General features: G+C 34.6%; 1 protein-coding gene across 1 annotated transcript in view; it reads right to left on the bottom strand.

The window, feature by feature from the left end:
- Window positions 1–309: 309 nt before the first annotated feature.
- LOC149080671 (stress-activated protein kinase JNK-like) overlaps window positions 310–26,598 on the bottom strand; it is a 67,741-nt gene continuing 41,452 nt past the window's right edge. The window contains exons 3-12 of the mRNA XM_089239864.1: window positions 25,880–26,009; window positions 24,549–24,607; window positions 20,073–20,211; window positions 18,651–18,816; window positions 17,111–17,182; window positions 13,959–14,144; window positions 11,063–11,187; window positions 5,126–5,189; window positions 3,339–3,428; window positions 310–972 (exon numbers count right to left, since the gene is read on the bottom strand). Coding sequence (XP_089095990.1) covers window positions 890–972; window positions 3,339–3,428; window positions 5,126–5,189; window positions 11,063–11,187; window positions 13,959–14,144; window positions 17,111–17,182; window positions 18,651–18,816; window positions 20,073–20,211; window positions 24,549–24,607; window positions 25,880–26,009 — 1,114 coding nt within the window. The 3' untranslated portion in view covers window positions 310–889. The remainder of the gene's footprint in view (window positions 973–3,338; window positions 3,429–5,125; window positions 5,190–11,062; window positions 11,188–13,958; window positions 14,145–17,110; window positions 17,183–18,650; window positions 18,817–20,072; window positions 20,212–24,548; window positions 24,608–25,879; window positions 26,010–26,598) is intronic.

Genomic DNA, 26,598 nt, shown 5'->3' with positions numbered 1-26,598 from the left:
CCAAGTTACTATGAAGCAGGGGTGTAGCCAAAAATTTATTTTTGAGGAAGGTGGACAACTGGTGGTCTGTAGGGACCATAGAGATAGAACAAAAAATTCTAACTATAATAACCATGTTATTCCATATGGCCAGTCATTTTCTCTGGTTCCCCCTCTCACTACAGCCTTGTGCTATGAGGTATAACACTTTTTCTAATGTTTCAGTAATGGTCTTATATCCAGAATTACTTTCAAATCAACTTCTAAATACAATAGAGTAAATTTGTGACAGAAAAATAAGTTCACACAATAATTGAAAACTAATAGAAGTCATAAAATTAAAGGAACATTTATTGTGGCATTTACATTGGATTTCTTTTTCACAAATTATAAAAACCTAAACATTGTTTTTTCATACAGTGTTAAAGAAATGTATTCTCCGAAGACCATACTAGTGGCTTTCATGATGTTATCTTGTTTTTAAACCATATTAACTTAAAAGTGCACTTTTTTATACAAGTCACCTCTATCCTACAGTTACACTTAGTTTTTCTTCTTTTTCTAGTCAATGGAAACCAAAATGATGATCTAAGTACCAATCTGGGAGCTAACTATAATCCCAATTTTCTATAATGAAAAAGAAGAAAAAACTAAATGCAAGCATTAAAGGATTTCTACCAGTCATGTCTTTCCCATACCTGTACAATGCAAATGCTGACTTACATTTGGACATTCTTGTGTAGCATGGCTGACTGTTTTAACCAAGGTATTATTTGTCCTACAAAGTAGATGTAAATAAATTTTTGTGAAGAAATCATTTGCCATGCTCTCCCAGTACCCCACATGGACAAATAGTAGAGTTGTATTTGTGCAGTTTCTGCTTCTCTCTTTGGAGATAGTATGATCTTGTTTACCTGCGGCAGTTGAATGGGTTGTTAGGACCATTGCTTGTCTCAACTAAGCCATCTTCACTATCCATTTCAATGACACCATCTGTAAAATAAATGTGATAAATAATTTGAATATTTTACATTACTTATTTGAGGAAAAAAACACACAATATAGTAAAACCTGTCTTCAGTGGAATCGCAAGGGACCAAGATTTTCCATTGAACACAGGTTTCTGCATAATAAAGGTTCAGTTGATATAATGTGTAAAATTATGTAACGATCCATGTGTGATTGAAATAAAATAAAAATAAATTAATTGCACACACACACACACAGGTAAAATAAACAATTTAAAAATAAAATGCATAAATAATTAGTCTATAATTTGAAAACAGATAAAATAAATAATCAGTCAATATATATATAATTACTAAATGCTGTATTTAGGTTTTGATAGTATCTGTATAAAATTCTGACTTGCACTGTTTATCTTCTAAAATAATGACATTTACGTTCTTTTTAAAGGAACTGCTTTACTACATATGACTTATCAAAACCACAGTATCAAGTACAGAAACAATTTTCACTAATCTAAGGATGGATGATGTAGAACTCACATTTATTAGCATAGATTGCATAAAAAATTTCAGTGGAACACTTTAACAGTTTGTATGGTCTATTGATCGCAGTGTTTGTGTGAAATTTTCCTTTAAAGGACACAATTTTCCTTTCCGTTTTCGTGTTAGACAGGTTCTGTTTAATCCAGGTTTTTTAATGTGTATTTTGGCATTGAAATCATGGGATAACAAATTTTTTAATCGACGACAGGTTTCCGCTTAGTGCAGGTTCCATTAAAGACAGGTTTTACTGTATATACAGCATGTCCAAAAAGTTTTTTTCCAGGTTGTTCTCTTTTCAATTATTGGTTGTGGACAAAAATGCTTCAAATGAAGTAAATGTTTATGTTATATGGTAAGTTTATATATAAATATATTCTTTTAAAATTGATAAAATCTGACTTATATAGGTTCCCCCCAGTCCCTATAGCCATATTTGAAAGAAGTTTGTCCTTGCAATAATAAGAAAATGAATAAATGCCAGAACTTTGCCACCAAACTTATCCCATTGCCAAGATCTCTTGATAATATGACAAAAAAAAAACAAGATTCATTCATTTATTCAATTAATTTATTACAGATATTCAAGATTTTATGGAGTAGTCTTCAACTGAAGCTCTCTAATTATTTTATTTTCTCTTCTGACTACTTCAAAAAAAAAATTATTCAATCTCTCAATTTTAATAATTTTCGTTCTAGGATTGATGTCAAACCTCATTAGGATGAAGTTGAAAAAGACATGAAAATATTTTATACCAACTTAATTTTATATTGACTAACAAAACTGCAATTTGATTATGACTTACAACAGACAATTAAAAATTTCAAATATAAGAAAAGGTCTAATTTTTATCTGACAAGTTTTACATTTCCAAGCAAGAGATTAAGCATCAATCGTTGTGCTGTTTTGTGTAAACACAGATGCTCTGCATCACATACCGCTCGTGAGTCAGAAATGTTAAGATTAATGCAGTATATACATGCACATCTTATTGAAATTCAACCTATGTTGAAAGCTGTTTTTTATTTTATATATAATAAACACTTTTTATAATAGCTGACTACTATACTTTCATTGACGTAAACCCTGTTGCATTACACCCCAATAAGAATTATTTGATATAAACTGAACTATCATTAAAACTGACAATCTTTAGCTCCAATTAGTGTTTTAATGAGGTCTACTGTAGTTCATAATTAAAAAAAAACCAGTTTTTATTTTGAGTTGATGGTTATGGAGCTAAATGCTTAACATTGCTCGGATTCTAATGCACTTGATAGCAACATAGTGAGACTCCTGTATAATGATAATCACATATATGCTCTCTACTGACCATTGGCGTACACAAATGGGGGTTTTGGGGTTCTAACCCCCTCCCCTTGAGCCAAGATTATAGTGTTATTTTGGAGGAAAAAAAGTAAACCCCCCCAGAAGGAAAAAAATCTGAAAACCCTCCCCTCAAGAAAATTCTGCGTATGCCTATGCTACTGACACACTTCCCATAATGTTAATATATCTATAACACTTAATCCTGTTTAATGTTACTTTTTTCCATTCTCTTGAAGATCGTTATATAGAAATGTCACTGTACTTATATATAATGGTATGAACTGGCTAGTTTGTGATTTTTAACATTATCAGTGCAGATCATGGGGAAAATGTCAAAACTTTTTGATTTTGGTTATGAATTATCCAATCGACTAGTAAAAAATTAAAACAAGCTATTAATGAAAAAACACAATCTGTTAGATAAAAAAATGATAAAAAAGTGTGGAATCAGTTTGATGACCTGCCATATCTTGGTTTGAATTTCACAATTATACTGTTATTTAATAAATTAATATAATTACCAGATTGGGAATTGAGATGAGATCCTAATGGTCTGATTCCTAGTGTATTGTGAGTTTGCTCATATTCCAATACTTCTCTGTAAATGAGCTCTAGAAAATAATTAATATATTGTAAGACATAGAGCATACGTTTGAACTTTCTGCTGATTACTATTACTAATAAACAAATGTAAAACAATAAAATCTGTCAAAGTAATATACATAGCTTATTATAGATTCATTAAAAAAATTTATTCAACATAAATTGCAAGGGGTGTTCAATAGATAACTATCAAAGTTCTGAAATAGTTAAATTAAAAAAAAATGTTTTAAAAGTTACATAAAATCATTTTGGTGTCCAAGTCACAGAAATGTTTAATGAATAGGCATACGTAAATTTTGCAAAAAAAAAAAAATTTCAAAATCAGAAATTTTGCATTTATTCACGAAAAAGAAAATTCAAATAAAAAATTTTGCATTGTTTCACGAAAAAGAAAATTCAAATAAAAAATTTTGCATTTATTCACGAAAAAGAAAATTCAAATAAAAAATTTTGCATAAAATATTTTCACACACCAATTTTCAAATCAAAAATTTCTCATTTGTTCACAAAAAAACAAAAAAAAAATAAAACATATTTCTAATTTAAAATTTCACATTTGTTCAGCAAATTGTATGTTTCTGCAAAGTATCCCTCTTCAGTCCTTCTAAACAAATATCACAAAAGTTGCACGTAACAATGTTTTTGTATTGTTTAAATGCAGTCCCTCATGGTCAAACACTTTCACTCTGTCAATTAAGTTCTTCTCAGGGCAGATCATGTTGACATGTCTATTATCATCAGCAAACATTGAATACATTACTATAAGTACTAGTGAAATGAACCATCGATGGCAAAAATAAATATGTGTTTTTAAGCTGTGCTGACTGGACTGACTCAGTAGCCCAGTTTACATGGGAAATGAAACAGCCAGGGTTTTTTTCATTTGGCAATAACGAAAAATGGCAAAGGATTATGGATATAAGGGGTATGAAACTGCAAAAATCTACCAAAGAAGAGGGGCCCATAACTAAGCTGGGACAATCGGGGCACTGCCCCATGCCCTGAGCCAATGGGGGCCAAATGCCCTTACAAAAAATATACGCTTGTTTTTCATAATAATAACCCTTTCAAGGGACCCAAGAAAAAGTCTGTCCCGAGAAGACATGTTACATCACTGATGTAAATTTTTCCTCTCCTTTCTTTCCCTACAAGGGAAAAAAATTTGCGTAACACAGATTCTATGCACCAAATCACCTCCATTGAAACCCCCAATCTTGCACATGCAAACAGGGCTAGTAAGAGGAGAAAGAAGTGATGCCTGTGGTTTCCTTTTCAAGCACGCTCACAAGTGCTGAGCAAAATTAAGACTTTTTTGCAATAAGTGTAAACAATTGAGATTTCGCAGAAAAGTAGTAAAAAATCCATTTTTCACATTTATTCATCAAAATTGGTAAATACTCACATTTATTTTATAAATTTTGCATTCGTTTTGTAAATACAAAATTTACATATCCCGACTAATGAGCCATAATTTCTTTCTTTCATGGAAAACTATTCCACCAATGAACTGAACTACCACAGATTTCAAACAAGTGCTTCATGTTTTTTCTTTCATTTTTTTTCATAGCTCACTTTTTAGTCTGTTTTCATATTGGTTTCAATATTGTGTTCTTTATGTGAAATGTTAAACAGTTTTAAATTTCAATGTGTTTTTTACATATTGATTATATTGTTTTGTTGAAGAATTTAGAATTATATGTTTTACCTTTCCACTGTTGAACTGTATGTTCCCTCTCATCCACTGAATGATCATATGGAGCTGGAGCAGGCTAATCAAAATAAAGGTCTAAATTAGTCATTGCAGTTTCTCTGTATATTAACTAGATTATTTGGCTACTGTATTTGAAACGTTACAAATTCTGTAATGAAAGACATTATCTGTTGTTATATATGCAACCAAAAAATGAAAAGTTATATTTAATAGGTAATTTTGATGCAATCCTGTATAAGGATCATATTCACATCTCATATTATAAACTTTTATTTTGTTTACATTATTTTTCGTATTTCATTTAAAAAAAAAACTGAATACATATTGACTGAAGCACCACAAAAACTAGTATGGCAAAATTCTACATATTTCTCTGTGATGCCTAATACACATCAGTACAGTACATCATCATACGTACAGTCAGATCTCTGTATAACGTCACCCATGGAGACGAATAAAAACGACTTCATAAGTAGGATGACTTAATAACGAGTAATCCCAATTTCCAATGCTGGCAGGAACCAATACAAAGTGAGGTTACAGATCAGATGATGTTAAAAGTGATGACATCCTATCAAGGTCTTACTCTATATCCTTTTCTATGTCCCCTATTTTCTACATCAGCATTTTCAACCTTTCTGAACCCAAGGACTACTAAAATTTCTGAAACAATTCAACTGACTTCTAATTTACAGAATGTACGCTTAATTTATTATTCAAACTTATGTGAATACTGTTACAATTGAATAAATTTTATTTAATAACAATTGAATTTTCAAGTCTGCCGGCAGAACACCTGAGTCATCCTCATGGATCACCTTTGCTCCGGGGACCATAGGTTGAGATATGCTGGTCTACGTGATATTATAGGGGGAAGTGAGTAGTAAAGTATGCAGTCAGGTGAGACCATGCATGTAGTTTGTTTGCTGTTGGCAGCAGGGCAAGTAGAAAAAAATATAACTGACACCTGTGTGTTTTGAAGTGTCTCAAGAAACTGCCATTACTGATAACATCCTTGTTGTCTTCAATTTATTGGGTGAAATATGTTATGTGTTATCACATGTTAGTATGTGTAGTTTTTCAGCAAAGAAATCTTAATTTTTCTATATAGATAATAAAAAAAAAACTTCCACATCTCTATCGAAAATCGATTTTCTTAACTAGTTCGACCATGCAATGAGAAGTCTATTTGCACAGCCTGTGAACAAATCTACGATGAAGATCATACTCAGTGTGAAATATGTAGAGTTGGCATGCAGAATGCTCCAGTTACAAAGGCATTCACTTTTAACAATTATTAAGTCTTTGGGTGCATGCTCTTTTCCGTCTGCTCTGCATACTCTTTCCCAACAAGGTGGGAAAAGTACGCAGTTTTCTTTTTTTGGAATACTTTTAACTCATTTATACAAAAATTGCCACATTTGTTGAACTCATTTGTTTCTAGAGTTACCACCTTCATTTCCTGTGCAGTCAAGTGCTCATATTTGGGACAGCAGCCCTGACAGTTGTTATAGATTACATTTGAAGCAGGCCATCACATTTGTTTTGTTAATATTTGATGATAGTTTCAGTAGTGCCGAATGTGTTTCAGTGGAGAAAAAGTTTCCATGTATTTTCTTGAAAGTATTTTAATGAACTACTAAGGGTTTTTTTTGCACCACAGTTACATTTAGATATGGGGGGGAGGTTCACTGGTTTAGGGCAATGTTAGGTAAAGTCTCGCCTATAAAATGTTGGTCAAACATTTTTTTATCATCGTTATTGTTAGAGCCCAGCTTGAGTAGAAAAAAGGCACGTTTGTCTGAAATTGGTACACTGTCCCATGTTAGGCGCATTGCACACATGAACTTTTTCTACTTCCTAAGTTCATTTGTTCTTTTTTGAATGTGTACTGTGAGATGTGTGATATTTTTTTACCAGATAACTCACTCTGTGATTTTTTCATAAAAGTTGCGATGTTATTTTTTATGAATAAAATGATTTCTGAACTGTTTTTAGTCTGGTATCGTCGTAGGACTTCTTTCTAAAAATATTTAACTGGTATCAGTCAAAACTAAGGCACTTAAAACTAAGTGCCTTAGTTTTAACATGAGACAACACACAAAAACTATACTGTCCCAAGTTAGGGTGAGCCTAAATTAAGACAAATGACATTTCATTTTTTAGGTACCAAATGTAACCTAAATTATTATAATCATCAGTACAAAAGGCCTAGAAGCCCTTTAGAGAATGTGAGTTTTTTTATTTTAACGTTTCATTGAGAGGTTGATTTTTCAGTGCAAGTTCAAAATTGTCCCAAGTAAAGACTGTACCTTAATTTCTAATTTGATAAACTATGGTTGGTGAAATTTTTGGGACTTCATTTCTTCAAGTTTCATTTTTATAATAAAAAATCTGCTAGGTGCATACTCTTACCTACCTTTCCCCTATATATCTGGAGAAACTTGTGAAGTGGTAGATTTTAATCTCAGCAACTTTCAATTGGGTTTAATAGCTGAGGTTTTTGAGACCGTATTTTCAAAATGGAAAAACTTGTACTTTTACTACAATTATTTCAAGGATGATGATCACGGGTGTAAAATTCTGACAAAGTAATTACAACAGCTAGTCAAAAGATAATTAAATAACGGTGACCAGCATCAAGTTACAGGGCCTGAGTGGCGCCATGGTAAGAGGCTCATCTTCTATCAAGGTCCATGGGTTCGAATCCGGGCATAGAACGTTAAAAGCAAGTTCTTTACCTATTGAGCCTGGGGCGACCACCAATGGATGGAGCCTTCATTTCCCACCTAACTCCTCTGGTTGGAAATTGCAGTATAGCGATACATGACCAGAGTTGGTGTGCGGTAAAGTAAAGTAGCATCAAGTTACAAGAATAATTTCTCACTCACTTTTCAAACAAAACTGTACCAAATACAGCACAACTTTGGTTAACAAGCATAATTTGTTCCATGAACATGCTCATTATCTGAATTACTCGTATATTGAATCAATCCATAAGAAATGGTGTAAACTCAGACGATTCGTTTCACAATTATATATTCTCATAATAAATGACTACTAAACACAACATTTAACCAATAATACAGCACAATAATAATATAATAAAGTACAGTAGACTTTGGACTATCTGGCCTAATGTGGCAGAAGGGCAGGCCGGGGATAAGAAGAAAGTCAGATAAGCCAAAGTTCTGTAAAAACTTCCTATCCCCCCCATACCATCAAAAGCACCCTTTACCAAAACCATTATTCATATTTTCTAACCTCTAAGTACAGGCAGGTATTAATGTTTGTTATGTACTGTACAATAGCATAATCAGCACTTTCTTGGGGGTGGTTCATGGTTTTTTAATTGTTTTCTAGTGTTTACATTTTTTATTTAAAAAATACACCATAATCTTGGCTCTAACCCCCCCCCCCCCCCCCACTGTTTCCTGGCATTTGCCTATGATATTGTACATTATAAAAATTCATTGTAGGAAAAGGAAGTCGAAGAATAAAAATATTGTACACATTTTGAGACAAATTTGATAATGTCTAACTTCATTTGCAGGGAATATAAACAAATATCAATGTAGACTTAATTCTTACAAAAACTATTAAAATTTATTTCACTGTTCATTGATAAATGATTACACAAATTGATAACACTTGGAATGCCTTGGCAAAGTAAACGATTCCTCATTTTATCATGGAGAATTATAATTATTTAACTAGACCAGAGAGTTGAGTTGTCCGTACTGTACAAAATTATAATGAATAATATAATAATGCCATAAAAACTAAATATACAATACACAATGTTGCTTACAAATTAACGTACTCTGAAGACAACAGAGAGGAGGGCTATTGTTTAGGATGTCTTATGTACTCACTGTTTTCTGTAAACTGAAACTTTTTGTGTGACTTTGTAAAAGAACCTATCCAATGACACTTGCTTTTGGCTTCCTTTTTATGATTTCTCTGAAATAAAAAATTGCATTTTGTTGGCCAGATTTATTGCTTGCACTGCTACAGCTTTGCTTTGGTGGCTCTTTCTTAAATAAAATTTTGCACAGGTTCCCACATTCTATACATCTCTTTAACCTCATTTGGAGTGAGGGATTTTTCATTTCTCTCTTCCTCCTCCTTAAACACAGGGCTGGTTCTAGACATTTTTCAAGTGTAAGTGAATAATATTTTGGTGATAAAAATTGCCCCTCTCCTTCAGTTGGCTCAATCATTTTGATCATTTTTGTCGCACCACGGTCATTTTCTGCACACGAGGGCTAATTAGACCGGGACCTACAATTTATTGCCGATTCCGAACGGCAGGCTTGTTTTTCATACTCATCGAGAGGTTGGTGCGCTAACCCCTCGATGGGGGACTCCCTGCGGTAGCAATTTTTGCTGCGGTCAAGTCGCCGTTTTTTGTTGTACCCCTGTGTCAGGAAAGTTTTTCTGACAAGGACGAACTGGGTATCGAACTCGCGACACCTCTAAACATCCTTTGGTACTTTAGGCGAGCATCTTATCGACCGGGCTACCGCGCCCTCCTTCAGTTGGCGCCCTTAAAAATTCAAATCGGCCCTCTTCTGCAGCCGCGTAGTTTTCAAAATTTGGCCTTGCTTAGACAAGATACCATGCATAAGCTCTTGCTGTTTCATGCAATGGAGATCTGTCAATTCATCTGTGGTCAACTCCTGGCATGTTCCTTCACTAGTACTTGAATGCCATTCTCATTCACCTCCAATCCCAAATCCCATTTTCTTTCCCATGGACACAATCTCTTCAACAACTGATGGCTCCTGTTCATGAGCTAGCCCCTGAAATAACCATTTTAAGCCACTCGCTGCTCACCTGAAATCCTTCTTCATTTTCTGTTGTCATACCTGGCAGTTTGCTCATGAGATCAGCATGCAAGGTTTTTGCCTCCTCACCAGGCCCCATCATTTCAACTTTTTCTGGGGGGCAAAGAATATATACTCAATGTATGTATGTATATATATAACATTTCTAGTATATTTTCAAAGCTGGAGGCGGGGCAACCCCCTTCTCCCAAATGACGGGCCTGCTTCTCACATATAATGTTCTCAGTTCACTGTATCACCAGTTAGTATCTTTTCATTCATCCACAAGAGCAGAAACTTTTCTACATTCTCCATCTCCAGCACAGGTCACATGTGCTGGAGAAAGTAAATTCATAATTTAATACAAAATTATTTTTGTAACTTCTTTTGATGTATTTTTAATCTGCTTATTTTGTCTTTTTTCCTTTAATATTATGCAAATCATGTAGATGTAGATTTTTTATAGAATCTTGCGATGTCTGCAATTTCCATACTCTTGCTTGTACTCCTCAATGATTTTCTTTTTAAAAGTTCCAGATTAATCATCTTCCTACAATTTTTTTTCTCAACCTTCTTTATCATGGAGGCAATTGTTGCTGCACAGGCACTAAAATAATAGTCACTACACTTGGTTGCAGAATAAAAAAAGGCTTTAAGTGCACATATGTGTGGTTACAATGCTACATCTAGTTTCATATCATAAACAGTCATGCTCATACATGCGTTTGTTTTGCGAGTAAGGCACGCTGACCGGAGACTGCAGTGGAGAATATTATCTGCAATATACAGTATGGGTGTGGGCAAAAAGGGAAAAACATGGGCTCAGTTGTAATCATGTGGAACTTGATAAACAAAGTGAAAATTTTTTGCTCGTAATGCGAATCATTGGTTATTAATAGAATCCAAATTTGTTCAAAAGTTTTGCTCGTTAACGAAAGTTCCACTTTAACTTCAACTTTCATCAGTATGAGAACAGCGCAATGTTCCTGTCATGATATAGGTTTTAGTCATGCATTCGAAGAATAAAAACATTTTGAAGTTTTAGAAGCGTCTCTCTCTCTATTTTAAATTTTAATTCATTAGTAACTGCAAAAGAACTTACTGCATTTACTTCTGCTTCATCATACCACACATTGATATATGGATGGAGTAAAGCATTTTCAACTGATATCCTCTTCTCTGGATCTATAACTAGCATTTTACAGAGCAAATCCCTGGCTTGACTTGCTTGAAATTCAAAATGTGTAAAATTTTTATTACCATCCATATTGAGCATTTTAGATACACAATCAGGCATTCAATATTCTTCAAATTTTAAAACAAGTGACTCTTTAGAGAACAGTATAAGGCAGGGCCATCTTAAGAGCATCATGGGACCCAGGCCAATTCATTTTTCTAAGGCCCTATGTGGCAAATTTCTATGTTTACTCCTGAAAATTTCAACCCGGGTCTAACTTTTGTGACCCCCCCCCCCCTTCTCGAGGCATGCCCAGATGGGCCCATGTCTTAAGATGACACTGCCCTAAGGTTCATATGAGCAATACTCTGTTTATCCCAAAAAAAAAAAAAAAAAAAAAAAAATCTTGATTAAATCTTTGGTAGAGGAAGGGCTCAAAGATACCTTATTGCCATCACTGGACCCTCCACACTGTGCACCCCAAAGAAAATTAAGCCCATAATATTCCACCAGCATGACCAAAGACATATTTTTTCACCAGTTTGATTGATTGTTCTTTCTAGAGGTGCCGACATGAAGAAAACATTGAGCGGCGGAAAATCGCCATTCACCCCATGCATACAAAATTCAAGCCCCTTACACAGGAGACAGAATGGTGTGTTCCATAGTATATTTATGTTTTAGAGGGAGGCTCAGCCCCTTATAAAATTTATTGGGGGCTCAAATGGCCTCAGCCCCAGGTTCCGGCACCCATGTTTCTTTTCCTACGAAACTTTACATGTTAATTGCTCAAATTTACAGCAAATCGAGATTCATCTCTGAAAAGTTGTACATTTGACAATTCTGCTCTTCATCAAGTTGCATGCTACAGATGTCAGATGTCACTCCTCTGGACTTGACGCTTAAAGAGAAGAGTACTCATGGCCCCCACATTCATCAGCAGGGTCTCTAAGCTGGGATATTTGGCGGGCTCCCAAGCCAAGCTCTTCACAGTCCCCTTCATATGTAGTGAATTTGTAGTGTGAAAAAACACAAAATGGTGAGAATCGTCCCAAGCCCCTGGTGTGGGCAGAGATATGGGGGGTGTTCCCTAGCGTCAATGGTGAAGGCAACTGATCTGATGTATATGCATATGTATGAATTCTTGCATCATCATCATGGGCCCCCCCAGCCTTTTATTTCTGCCTATGCCCCTCCCTGGAGCCCTGTTACCCCACCCTTGTGGGGGCCATGAGAATACTCATTATTCAAGCAACCCCAGTTATTGACTTAAGCCTTATGAAAAGTAGGGGACATCTGGTGGGAAACATGGAAATATGAATGAATTAAATATAAGAATTAGTTAAATGAGGAAAGTTTAATTATATGTAAAGGTATCCTAAGTAAAAAAAAATTAAACATGACTATCAGCTTATAATTATTTTTATTGCTCCAAGTAAGTCATTCGAAAATTGAATATTTTTTAAATGCCATAATACAGTACATAAAAAAAGTTTAGATGCATTTTAAAATTTATGAAAATTTTCAAATAAAAAATCATTGATCAATACCAGTAAATACCAAGGTATATCATTTTTCATGAATTGATCATTGTGCCATTGCTGTATTGTTGTAGTTTCAAGCATGTGAGTACTAAAGATAATTTCTTATAAAGTTGGTGCAATTTTTTTTTATATACTGAGGTGTCTGATTTTAGTTTTGGTATTAAAAATCATACTACACTCAACACCGCTTATTGGAATCACAAATAATGTTATTATTTGGCTATCGTTATCACTTTCTTAAGGAATGGAATGGACCAATGCCATAACATGTGGGAAAAAATTTGTTTATTTTTATTTCGAGTTTGGATAATGCTATCAAATTTTTTTCTGTGGAATTATTATTATTTTTTGTGCATTCTGAAGCTAAAGTTTAACTGAGCTTAATTTTTTCCTGTAAGTTATCATTATTAGGCTGCAAGACAATGTAGGAGGCTAGAAGGTGTTTTCTTCCCCGTCTTGTTGACATTTCTGTACTTAATGTTGTAATCAGTCCATAGTATTTGCTGTGATCCATATAGGCTACGTGTAGAGATGCTTTTGTGCAATGGCCTTCCTAAAGTGAAGGCAAATGTATGACAAAAAAAAAACCCTTTCCTTCAGTTCTTAATCAGTTTTTTTCAGTTGACCAGATTCAAATTTCTTTTCCCAAAAGGTTTTCTTAAGGAATCTATGTAATGTATGGTGCACATTAAAAAAAATATTGCATTCAGTGATATACATTAGACATTTTCATTCTATTGCCTCACATAGCTGATTAACAAAAACGCAAAATTTTAGCTTAAAAGGGAAAAAAGTCCTGTTTTAGAATAGAATTTTTTTTAAAAATGGAACGATTGAACATTTTACAACCAATCATGTGGGAAAGAATAATGGTTGTCCCATTTTACCAATACATCCGTTTACCATACATTCCATTCATCCAAACAAGATATATGGGCACCATACTTGTGAACAAGACTTTTTTGGACATACAGTCAAATCCTGTTTTAACGAATACCATTATAGCAAAAATCTCGTTTTAACAAACAATTATCTAATCCCCCAGATAAGGTTACATAGGAACAATGCAAAAACCTGGAATGCATTTATAAAAAAATTTTGTTATAACGAAGTGATTTGTCCGGTCTCTTGGAGTTCTTTATAACAGTATTTGACTGTAGCTATCATTTGGTTATTGTTATCAGAATCCCAGATTCCCGATGTGATCACATTAAGCAGCATGGACTGAATTTCCAATAAGTTTTATCTGTTTTAATTGGTATTTTAAGGCCACTTACCTTTCAGTGTAGTATGCTCAGAGCTGTCAGCTGGAAACAGGAGGTCTGGGAAGAGCTTTTCAAATGGATAGCCAGTGTACTTTGGCCGATTCTCTACATAATTTCTTACAGTGGGCTGTAGTCGCTTCATAAACTCTTGGGACGGTGTACCAAGTTGTTCAATTATTTTGTTCCATTGGTCAATATCTATGCTCACAGTTAAAGCAATATCATAGTGATATTTATTTTGACTATACTCAAAAGAATTTTAAATATTTTTATTTCTATTAAGGTGCAGCAGGGTAAGTGAAACCAAGGGCGTAGCGAGGGGGGGGGACTTGGGGGTCTGGCCCCCCCCCCGAAATGTGAGAAAATGACCGAAAAAAGGGAAAAAGATGGCCAAATCCATTGTTCTGTCACTTTGGTCCCCCCCCCAAATGAAAGTGGTCCCCCCCCCGAACGAAATTTCTGGCTACGCCTCTGAGTGAAACCGCTAAATTCATTAGTGCAAATTCAATCTAGCACCTGTGTTCCAGGCCCTGGTTCAACCTAGCACCTTTGAACCAGGCTCTTCTCTTTTTAGGGCTACTGTTTTAAACTTATTGTCTTTAGTGTCATCTTTTCAAGATTAATTTTATTTTCAGTTTCATATCGGCTGTCTTGCCTCAATGAATAGGGCAAGTGAAACCTATATGGCTGAATTGTGCTCTAAAATTATCCATAAAACGATGATCATAAATAATAATCACGAAGGAAAGTGTAAATAAAAGGGAAAAAAATAATTTGTAACATAAAAAGCCTAAACTTTTTATTATTCTTAAAATGCAAAGCTAATTAACAACCCTAGTATGCAGAAAACTATCAATATAAGAATCCCCCCTCAAACATTAACCAACATTATATGAGGCAAATAAGAAGGGAATATGAATTTTTGTAGTCTGTCAAACTTGGAGTTGATAAAAGTGCCAGAACTTCAACAACTGTAATAGTCTTTTAGTCGGATGAGTTATCTTCTGTTATTTGCCTAACAGAAGGACTAAACAAAAATATCTTAACCCATTCAATGTTTTTGATGTAATATTACTTTGGAAGTTCTACAGAAGAAATACAAAACGCCATTCTTTCACTTGCCATGTGTGTGGGCTGATTTAATATAGGAAAGTAACCTCAGGAATTTTCTTGATGTGAGTAGATATAAACATGTTTTTCACTTGAAATTCCCTGCTCGTCTTTGCTTGAGGGGCTTTATAATAGAATAATTTTGGGAAGAGAGGATAAGAAACTGACTTGCGTGCTATCAAATTAGAAATAATATAATTTATTTCATAGAAGAGCCTTTCAAGTGGTGAAGTTATTTTTTTAGTTTCACAATGAAATTTTTTTTAATGTAAATGATTATGTTAATAAAGTAATTAACATAAATTAACATAAAAAACATATTACCATAATAACAATGAAAAATAATGACTTAAAAAAACTCATGATCCTACTTGATTCACAGCATTCATCTCTGATGTCATACATGCACAGGAAATTAACAGAATTTCATAATTTCACTGCTTGGTAAGTAATTTGTTATCATACTACTCTAGCTTCAAATGTTGAGTTCCTAGTTCTAGTTATAATTTTTCTGCACATTTAACACTTTTTCCATGCAAGTACAACTTTGTAAGCTTCCATATTTCAAACGCATGTGAGTGATTCTGAATAAAAAGTGAACCATTAACTAAACAGTCATTAAAAGTGACAATGTTATGAAAATGAATGAAATATGCAGGATGTCTCAGAACTTCACCACCAAATGAGAGGGCCCCCCCCCCCCATCCTATTTTGCAATGGAATCAAGGTCGAACAACTTATTCAAGGAATATATACATCTCATGAACAGACAAAAAGTATATTGTTCCTTTTCACTCTCTAATGGGGAAGGGGGGGGGGGAAGAGGTATTTTTTCTCTTTCACTCTTAGGGTTGCATAAAAGGCTTTACATAGGGTCTTCATTAAAAAATCTCTGTGATACATAGACAGTGAAACTTCTTGATAGTGCATTCCGGGCATGGCTCCCACATCCTGGAGCAGAGCCCCTAGGGTGGGATATTTGTTGTGCCCCCAGACGAAACTTTTCACAGACCCTTCAACAGTGAATTTATAGCATGAAAGAACAAAAAATTATGAGAATTGTCCCAGGGCTGGAGCCCTGTCAACCCCTCCCTTGTGGGAGCCATGATTCTGGGACTCAACAAAAACAGATTTGAAAATATGTGGCTTCAATTTAAGGGTAAAATTTAATTATCATCACATCAAGAAGAACTTGTGTGGTAATAATATAATAGGCAGTTGGATTCTTTAACACTAGAAAGACAGACGGGGGTCTTTATGACCCTGCACGCTGTTTAAGCTTACATATCTCTGCTAAGAATAAACTGAACCACCTGAAATTTCTCAACTTTTCCTGAATTAGCATGTTCTTATTGTATGCCAAAGCTTTTTTTTTTTTTTTTTTTAACAATGCATATTGCAGTGTGCATAACATATTGCAGTTATGTGAAGAACTCTGTTCTGAGTATTTCAATTTGAAAACTACAATTCAAAATGCGATAATATGCAAAACATCTATTGATGGAGACAAAAAACGACAGAAATGCCAAGTGAGAAGGAACTGCATACTCAATAAAACACTTCAATCTTGTATGCAATGCAAAAAACCAGTGTGCGGCAAATGTGCATCAAGAGAGGTGAATTGTACAGAATGCTTTGAGTGCTAGATAAAAACAAAATATATTAACAGGCCAGTGGTTTCACCCTTTGTTTTTTGTGTTATAACTCTATTTATGTTTTAAAAATGATATACCATGATTTGAAACATTAAGGTATCCGAAAATTGCAAAAAAACTATGGGGGGTCATTTTGACCCAATCCCATTTTTCTAGGTATACTCTCACGATCTGTCTTTCTAGTGTTAATATATATTGATCTTTTTGAGTGTCCTTGTGGTTTGCCCTTATGTCTAATAATTATATAATCTGTTTTTCTCTTAGAAAACATATTTTTAATAACTTTATTCACATGATAGCAGCAAATAAAATGTATCTGTTATGGACTGAAAAAAAAAACAGCATTATATGTAATTAAATTACTTATGATGGTATTTTTAATAAAACATAGAAGGATACGGTCTGTGCCTGGGAATAACACACCTCCTCTGATCATTTCTCCCATAATGCATCCAACTGACCAAATATCCACTGCAAATACATATAGAGAGATCAATATTGAGTTACTGTAATTTTCAGTTGCTTTGAGCTGATGTAAGCTAGTGTTTTATCCAAAAAAGAATCTATATCTTTATGTATTGCAGGCCTGTAACTAGGCTGGGACAACCAAGACGTTGAGCCAAATGGAGGTCTTTCATGGGCTGGGGAAAAAACTTTTCACTTATTTTGCATAGTAATAACACCTCTAAGGGCCGTATTCACCGACATGGTTTAAACTGTAGTCACAATTTTTGGATAAGAGATCAACATAGATCGGTTAAAAACCTGAATTGAACCAATCCGTGTCAATCTCTTATCAAAAAATTGTGACTATAGTTTAAACCATGTCTGTGAATACCCCCCTAAGGGGATCATAAGAAAGTTTGTCCAGGGACCCAAAGCACACTATGGTCCTGATGTATTGGGCTGTAGCCAGTATTTTTTTTACGGGGGAGGGGTACTAAACTAGCTTTTCAGGGAGGAGCTGATGGGATTCCCATATATAGGCCTACATCAATGATTTTCAGACATTTTTCAAGGTAACTGGATTCTTGGATCCCTTCTTCCTCTGGCTATTGGTATACATTATTATGCTATGCATTTTATGTCATTATGCTATGCATTTTATGTCATTATGCTATGCATTTTATGTCATTATGCTATGCATTTTATGTCATTATGCTATGCATTTTATTCTGACTCATTAAACATAAAAAAAATTGCTTCTTCATGGATCTTAATTTATTTAAATCTTTCATAAACATATAATTATTGAAAGAATCTTGCATGATTTTTTTTCGACTTCTACAATTAAATATCTTAAAATTAACCATATGCAACGCAGGAGATGTCCGAAATGTATTTCACATTCAAACTGGTTTTCAACTATAGGTTCCAGTTTGCTTGGCCCACTTGTGTGTACATGACCACAGAGCAACTAAACAAATTTTAATTGAGAAATTATTTTATTATATTGCCTTCACAAATGTGTGGGGGGGGGGGAAGCAATGCTGTCAATTATTCACACATCGTAAAAAAATTTCATTCCTGAAAAAAAGTTTCACAATAAATTGTAAAATTATATTAGAAAAATATATTGGCTTGTTTTTGAAGTAACATTTAAAAGGTTAAAACAGTTTAAAAGATTAACATTCAGGATAAGTTTAACGAACTGAACAATTTTTTTTTCAAGTTCACGTGGCTGATTCCTTTCAGTATAGGCTTACTCTTCAATTTGTTAATCGAGCTCAGATTTCTTGCTTGTAAACAAGAATTTAATAGCGTGTCATTATTTAATTAACCTCTGCAGATAGTCAGAGACATACAGTGTAGTTCAATAGTCCGACTGAACTCACAATCAGTATAAAGTATGAACTGAAGTATAAAGATGACAAGATTGACTCCTATCAGAGTTTACTTCATTTTGTTTGCTTTGTTAAAAATATGCAACAATAGTTACCATTGTCTTTGTATCCCATTCCAAGGATGACCTCGGGTGCTCGGTAATACCTGGTAACTACATATGGCGTCATCATAAATGTTGTTCCGGCTGTTCTTGCTAAACCAAAGTCTAATATTTTCAAGGTACAATCTGATTTAACAACGATATTGCTTGGCTTCAGGTCCTGAAAATAATGCCATTGAATTTCATGGATAAAATAAATGTGGCATTATATTGCAATAAAATTTATTACAAGGGTGTGAGGAATATTTAGGAGATTTCTAGATGAGAATGTGTGTGTGTGAATCATACCTTTAAGCAACCTATGATATTAACACGCATATTAAATTTATACCATTGTATAGTTATTACAAATAGCGGATGAGATTATTACAAATAAAATTGCTGAAATGTGGTAAAGGGATATTCTCTGAATCAGAGCCGTAACTAGGCTGGGGCAACCGAGGCACTGCCCCAGGGTCTTGAGCCGAGAATAGGAGGGGGGGGCTCAAAAATATTTATACTTATTTTACATAACAATAACCCTTACAAGAAGGCCCCAGAGGAAAAGTCTGCCCCGGGGCCCCGAAAAGGCAAACTACTGCCCTGTTCTGAATGTCCTTACCAAGTTCATCGTTTTCAAGTTTTCATAGGCAGTACCTTGCAAAATCCATATATATCCTGGTGCGGGCCTGAACATTTCTATATCCCGGGAGGGACAGAGCCTGGGTTGTGTCTGGTCTGTCGGCCTGAACATTTCGGCCCCACATAACAGAGATTTCGGCGTTCTTTTCTTATTCTAGTGATTTTTAGTAAATTCATAGAACAAGGCTTTTCGACTTTTTTTATGTAGCCCGTGCAACTACTAGATATTTGATCTGCTAAGGCGAGGCTTATTTTGACACCCCGTGTAATATTGAAGGAGCAGTTAAACGGTGAATTCGGTTCCCAGGATACCAGATACGTCTGCTACCCTCTATTTGCAACACTGGCAGTGTCGTAGGAGCCGGGGGCACGGTAATTTGTAGCATGAATCCGAGCACCTTCAGAATTGATTTAGAAAAATTGAAATTTCTTGTATGAAACTAAAGACGAGCACCCACAGTTTCGAAACATTTCCAACGCCCTTAAACCCTGGTTGTAGCGGCTTTCCTGAGCTTCACAAATCTGCACGCACCTTCCCCGAACATTCAAAAAACCTGCTTGCCCCTCTCCTTGCCCTATTTCTATCAAGAGGTAAAGCTTTAAAAAGGTTCTCACACACACATTAGTTTAAAAATTCGGAAGCTCTCGTGTCACAGTTTTTAAATCCCAGTTATAAATTAAAAATCAATAACTATAAGGCTCATTTCCTCCCTTTTTTTTGGGTCCATGACCGCAATAAAATTATCCAAATCCGATGATTGCAAATAAAATTATGAGAAAATAATTCATAGTCACCCTATGTATGATTCCAGCGGAATGCAGGTGCTTAATACCGCACAACATTTGATATAGTAAATAAGAAATTCTTTCATGATCTAAATCCATCTGGATGACTTGACATAGGTTTGCGTCCATCAACTCCATCACTAAGTAACTGCAGTAAAAATAGAAATGCAAACATGCAATCAGAAATTTATCTGCAATGAAATTGTATTTGCAAATCTCAAAATATATATAAATGGAGAATGCACACTGTCATACACTGACACCTCTCTACAACGATACTCAATATCATGGCCCCTACATCCTGGAGCAGGGCTCCCAGGCTGGGATCTTTAGCGGGCCCTCAAACGAGACTTTTCACGGACCCTTTTGTAGTGACTTTACAGCATGAAAAATCAAAAATGATGGTAATTGTCCCGGGTCCCAGGGCTGGAGCCCTGTCAGCCCCACCGTTAGGGGGCCCTGCTCGATATAATGATTAATCCCTCTGCAACGATATTTTTTCAAATCTTGTTTGGAACTGTCTAGATTCTATTGTTAAACTCCTCTCGATACAACGATATCCTTATCTACGATAACTCCTCTAAAACGATATTTGTTGACGATATTTCAAAACCACTACAACGATATTATTTACATTTCACTCAAAATCATCTTCGATACATTTTTAAATTCCTCACCAGTGTTTGCTCTCCGAGGGTGTTTAATAATATCGGTATTTTGCACTATCTATCGTCCGAAAGTGTAAATCCAGTTGCCGTGAAGCTACTTTTTCTGTGTAGTACACAAAAGTGCTGTGCGATAAACCACTTTACAACTAATTGAATTTTATTAATCAATTCTAACTTTTTGTTGCGAATATAAAATGCTTACAAATGCATTTTATAGTGGTACCAACAACGCGAATTCAGAAGAGGTGCCAACAACAGTATAAATTTGGCGACTGATGATAATACCTCTCGATAAAACGATAATTTCTCTAACCACGATATACAGTGGAACCTCTCTAACAACAATGTACAGTGGAATCTCGATAACTCGCCACCCTAAAAGTATCCATGAACATGCCGACTTAAAGCGGAAACCAAGTCAGCGAAGTTTATTTGATCTCACCCTACCAATTTTTAAACATCATTTGCGTCATGTAGATGTACTTATACACATAGTTAAACAATTCCATTCCATCACCTATAAATTAACAAAAAAAAAATTATCTGTAATTTTTTACGAAAAGTTTCTGAAAAATTTCGGATTATGGCGAAAAAAGCATAAGTGTATCGAAATATCTGTTATTTTGTGAACTAGCAGTGCGATTGCCGAAAGTAAGGAAAACTTTTATTTTTTAACTTAAAAATTTCGATCTAAAATAAACCTTTATTTTTTCAGCTTATTCAACCATATCTCGCTCAAAAATTTCAGACATCATCCGCTATTATCTGTGACTTCCGTAGTTCACAGGTCAAGTTTTCAGGCTCCAAAAAGTGGAAAATGACCCTACCCCTATGGTATGGGAAGTATTTTCAATCAACAAATGACAAAAAAAAAAAAAACACGAAGAATTGTTGAAATATGCAAGGGAAATTTTGGGAAAATTTATTAACTGGCAAATCCATGGGCAATTTCGAAAAATTAGTCATGGTAACACAATGCGAATCTTAAGCGGGTCTAAGCTATCTCGTGTCGAATTAAAGAGGTTGCTCCCTATTGAATTTAGTATTATGCTAACCATGATAATAATAAATGTCGAATTATGCGTGTAGTCAAGTTTATCCAGAATAGTCCAGGTCTGATCACTTGCTTGTATCTCTTCGTTGAGATAGAGCGGCTGGCCATGTTCTGGTTAGGAGGAGGAGAATAGTCGAGCTATATCAAGGTTCTACTGTATTTTCTTGGTTAGCAGAGTATCATTAATAATAATAATAGTGTATTGGAAAAAAAAGAGAAAATAAAAAAATACAATATATATTCATACAATATTCTACTCAAGGGATAGCTTGATCCGTCCAGAGTACATAAATTTTTTCGTGGTGACAAACACTTTGATATAATAACAATTACTAAACAAAATATACAAATAGACACAAATATTACAGAGGCCTTGGTGTGACAACATTGTATAATTGGGGTCGAGAAGTACCTTCTTATTGTAATAAAAGATTAATATAATTAATAATTAGTTTTTTGAAAGCTCTTAATTGATTTTGATATTTTATTTCATTTGGCAGGTTATTAAAATATAATGGAACCAAATATATATAAATTGCTTTTGGGTTAATGTTTTTTTAGGTTGTGTAATATTATACTGGAAACCATAACGGAGACGTGCGTTTGTTGGGCATTGCCTGATTTTAAACCAAGTAGGATTTTTATAAATAAAGATTAGATTTCGGTATATATATTTTTTTCATATTAAATCTAATAGTCTGATTTACAATTATAGGCAGAGGTCGTAGGGTTACGAGAGGAAATAATATTTATAGTTTTTTTTCAGAACACTTATTAAAACATTCAAGTTGGACTCATAATCACCTCCCCAAGCACATATAGCATACTGAATAAGTGCGTAGAACCAAGCAAAATAAAGTGTACGAAATAAATTGAAGAGGTATAATATTTTTCAAGCAATGCAAACGAACATTCATGTATTTCATTTTGCTACTAAGTACAGTTGCATGAGCATTCCATTTCAAATTTTTGTTTATAGTGACTTCAAGGCTGTAGCGAGAGGGGGAGACTTGGGGGTTCTGGTCCCCCTCCCGCCCGAAATGTGAGAAAATGACTTGAAAAAGGGGAAAAGATGGCGAAATCTATTGTTTGACCATTTTGGTCCCCACTCCTGAAATGCAAATGGTCCCCCTCCGAACGATATTTCTGGAACGGGCCTCATTATGGGCCTAATGAGTGACTCCTAAATATTTAAACTCCCCAGTTTCTGAGAAAATCAGGCAGAAACATTGGTCACCAGAACATCCCAACTCATTTCATCGAATTATAAGTGTTTCAATATTTCTATTATGCAATTGAAAATTTATATGTTTAGTTTTGTTGAGATTCAAGGTTAACTTATTATGCCTCAACCCATGGCTCCCACAGCCTCAAACAGGGCCCTTGCGTTGGGACCAATTTTTCACGGGCCTCTCCATAGTTAATATATAGCGTGAAAAAGCAAAAAATAATGAGAATCATTCCGGCCTAGTCATCCCCACCCATGTCGGGGGGGGGGGGGGCATGCCTCAAACAAGTGTTAATTTTTGTTAAATCTCCCTCAGTATCAGATTTCAGCATGGTATATATTTCTTCTGGCAAAACGATAATTGTGTCATCGGCATAGCTAATCAAATCACCATATAGATCCAGATTATTGATGTCATTAACAAAGATTAGAAATAAAATTGGTCCAAGAACTGAACCCTGTGGGACACCATTTTTTATAATCATATATGTACTTATTGTATCATTTATTTTAACTGCTTGCACACACATTCTATTTGACAGATAACTTTTAAACCAGTGAGAGACAAGTGTTGCTTTTTAGGCCTGAACAACGTAACTTATGCATAAGAATTGGATGATCGACACTATCAAAAGCTTTTTTGAAGTCTAAAAATATAGCAAAGGTTCTATTGCTGTCATTAATACGTTCATATACTTTTTCTGAAAATTTCAAAATTGCCACCTGGGTATTCTTATTTTCGAGAAAACCAAACTGATTTCTCGAAAAAAATGAAATTGATTTAGAAAATTTATAATTTTTTTGTTTCAATATTTTTTCGAAAATTTTCGAAAAAACATTCAAAATAGAAATCGGATGATAATTTTTTAAATCGTTGACATCACCTGATTTATGAATGGGTATGACTAGAGTATATTTTAATTTATCAATAAAAACTCCACTGAGAATTGAAGAGGTTATAATTATATCAAGGTTTTATTGTACATAAAATCTCGGCTAAATACAGGCGAAGGAAATCTGTAAACTTTTTCAACAGATCTTAAGCTAGGAATACACTATAAAAGTTTAATGAAGATCTTTTATAAAATTTGAAAACAACCAATAAACCTTGCTTACATTCTCCTCAAATGTAAACAATATGCTTATTGGTTTTATTTTCAAGTTTTATGAAGGAACGTTTCTAAAACTTTTATAGTGTAATGCCGGCCTTACACTATAAAAGTTTCATAAAAGTTAATTTATAAAACTTGAAAAATGCAACCACAATAAAGTTATTGGTTACATACAAGCAAATGCAACCGATAACCGTATTGACTGCATTTTTCAAGTTGTATAAATAAACTTTTATGATAAAAAAGTTCGTTTATGAAACTTGAAAAATGCAACCAATAAGCGTACCAGTTACATTCGAGGGAATTTAACGAATAGGCTTATTGTTTTTCAAGTTTCATAAATTAACTTCTATGAAACTTTTATAGTGTAATTTTTGCCTAAAATACTGTATATTGTCTTATAAATAAGTTCAATATGCTTACACATCTTGGAAGTCTTCTAACGTTTTCTGAGGTGTGAACGCATTCAGTAGACCTATTATCTGTAAATAAAAGAATTCGTTTAGACTTGATGCCAAAAACTACACTGGTACAACCAATTGAGGGATATGCTGATTTTATTATGAATAACGTATATACTCATGCATAAGCCGAATTTTTTTTGTTTCGTTCTTATACGGGGTGGGGGGTCGACTCAGAGCCGCAACTAGAAGTTTGGTTAGCAGGGGCAAGCATGCATTTTGGTGCCCCCTTATAACGTTAAAAGGGAGGTAAAAGTGTGAAATTTACGCCGTTTCTGGTCCAGGGCCCGGGGCAGTAGACCCGCTGCTCCCAACTAGTTGCGGCCCTGGGTCGACTTATTCACGAGTATGTACTGTATATGCAATGGAAGTACGGTGAAGCAGTTGAAATTAAAATTTTGGGTATGATGCCTGGGTAACGGAGTTTTTATTTTGTGACGTCAAAAATGTTTTTCTATCATCGAATAAAAATGTGGGACAAATTGTGCGATCAAGGGTTAAAAAACTGTCCTGATTCAGACATGTTTTATTGGTGAATGAGGGGTCTGAACCTTAGAGAAGGTCAAAGGGTTTATGTTTTATACCTCTATTTTATCTCTCTCAACGTTCAGACTCATGTTGTTTAAGTCTGAACAACATGACTTAGTCTAATTACATGTATTGGAACGCTATTGGTCGTTTTAACGCTCTTGCAACAACCCCTAGGTATAGCATAAACAGCTTACAACAATCGATATTTATATTGGTCTATATTTATATTTATCCCCAATGGTGAGGGGAAACAGTGATTAACATTTGTTTTAGCAATATGAACTCCGCATGACTATAAACACGAATGGTTCAACTGAAACTTAACATAAGTCAACATTTTTACGTTAACTTATTTGGTCACTGTTTCCTAGCAGGGATGTAACTAGGATTTTTGTCGGGGGGGGGGGGGATATGATTTTGACGTCCTCCCACTGTAAAATTCGATGATTTTATAATGTTTTTTGTTCCTACTTAAAATTTGTCACCCCCCCTAAATTTTACCGCACTGGTCAGAAGCCCCCTTTGCTCCCCTATAGTTCCGGCTTCTCTTGTGTGTTTTTATTTGACACATAAAAACACAGTAACTCATTTTGCGTTGATTCGTGCATTCATGTTCCGTAGGAATATGATATTTAGATTTTTAGTACCCTATACTTATGTACCGCGACAAGGCTATTAGAAATGAGACACAATTAGTGGTAATCAATGTAACACCATAGTGTATCGCGGGAAAAAACAAACAAACAAACAAACACTACCTACGTTTTTGTGGTTGACTAGTTTCATCAGTTTGAATTCCCTGTATGCTCGTTTGGCGTGGGTAACATTTTGGAAAGGTCGACTCAGTTTCTTGATAGCTACGTTTTGACGCGTAACCGTGTCATACGCTGCACTGTTGAGAACAAAAACTTGAAATCAATTTAATGAATTTTTTTTTTCTAATTCACGTCACTAAAATAAATGCATATTACATACCAGCATATACTCTATAGAAATAGACTACAGTATGATTTTATTAAGTACATATAAAAGAGAAATACTCTATAAAATCAATAAACAATTTATTGCCTACATTTAGAGAACAGATAGAGCACACGCGTAGTTTTTTAAAGAAACTGTATATATAACTCGTGTTTAAAGTTTATATTTTACCAAAAATACATGCAGGGTGCATAGGTAACAGGGCACATGGCATTTTACTAGCGAACCATTGATCCTAGAGACATACTTCTAGTCAGAAAAAGTGTCCAAATAACATGTAGCACTAAGATATGTCATTCGTGTTGTAAGGTGTTGTATAGTTATTAAAATAAAGAAAATTAACTTTTTATACGGACACCCTGTACTCAAAACCCCATAAAACCCATGCGAGTAAAACGGTTTTTTACCTGCGTTTAATGCCGTTTTTTTCCAACTTTCCTCCGTTTTAAAATTCTCAGTGAATATTGCCCTTAGAAACGTGGGTTGTTTTGGTTGGCATC

Source organism: Pholcus phalangioides, unplaced genomic scaffold (genome assembly GCF_987345545.1).
Source record: "Pholcus phalangioides strain wild (caught in Gottingen) unplaced genomic scaffold, Ppha-v1.0 ptg000011l_1, whole genome shotgun sequence".
NCBI classification, from domain to species: Eukaryota; Metazoa; Arthropoda; class Arachnida; order Araneae; family Pholcidae; genus Pholcus; species Pholcus phalangioides.
Note: the sequence above shows the minus strand (reverse complement) of the source record. Positions and strands in the feature narration are given on the sequence as shown.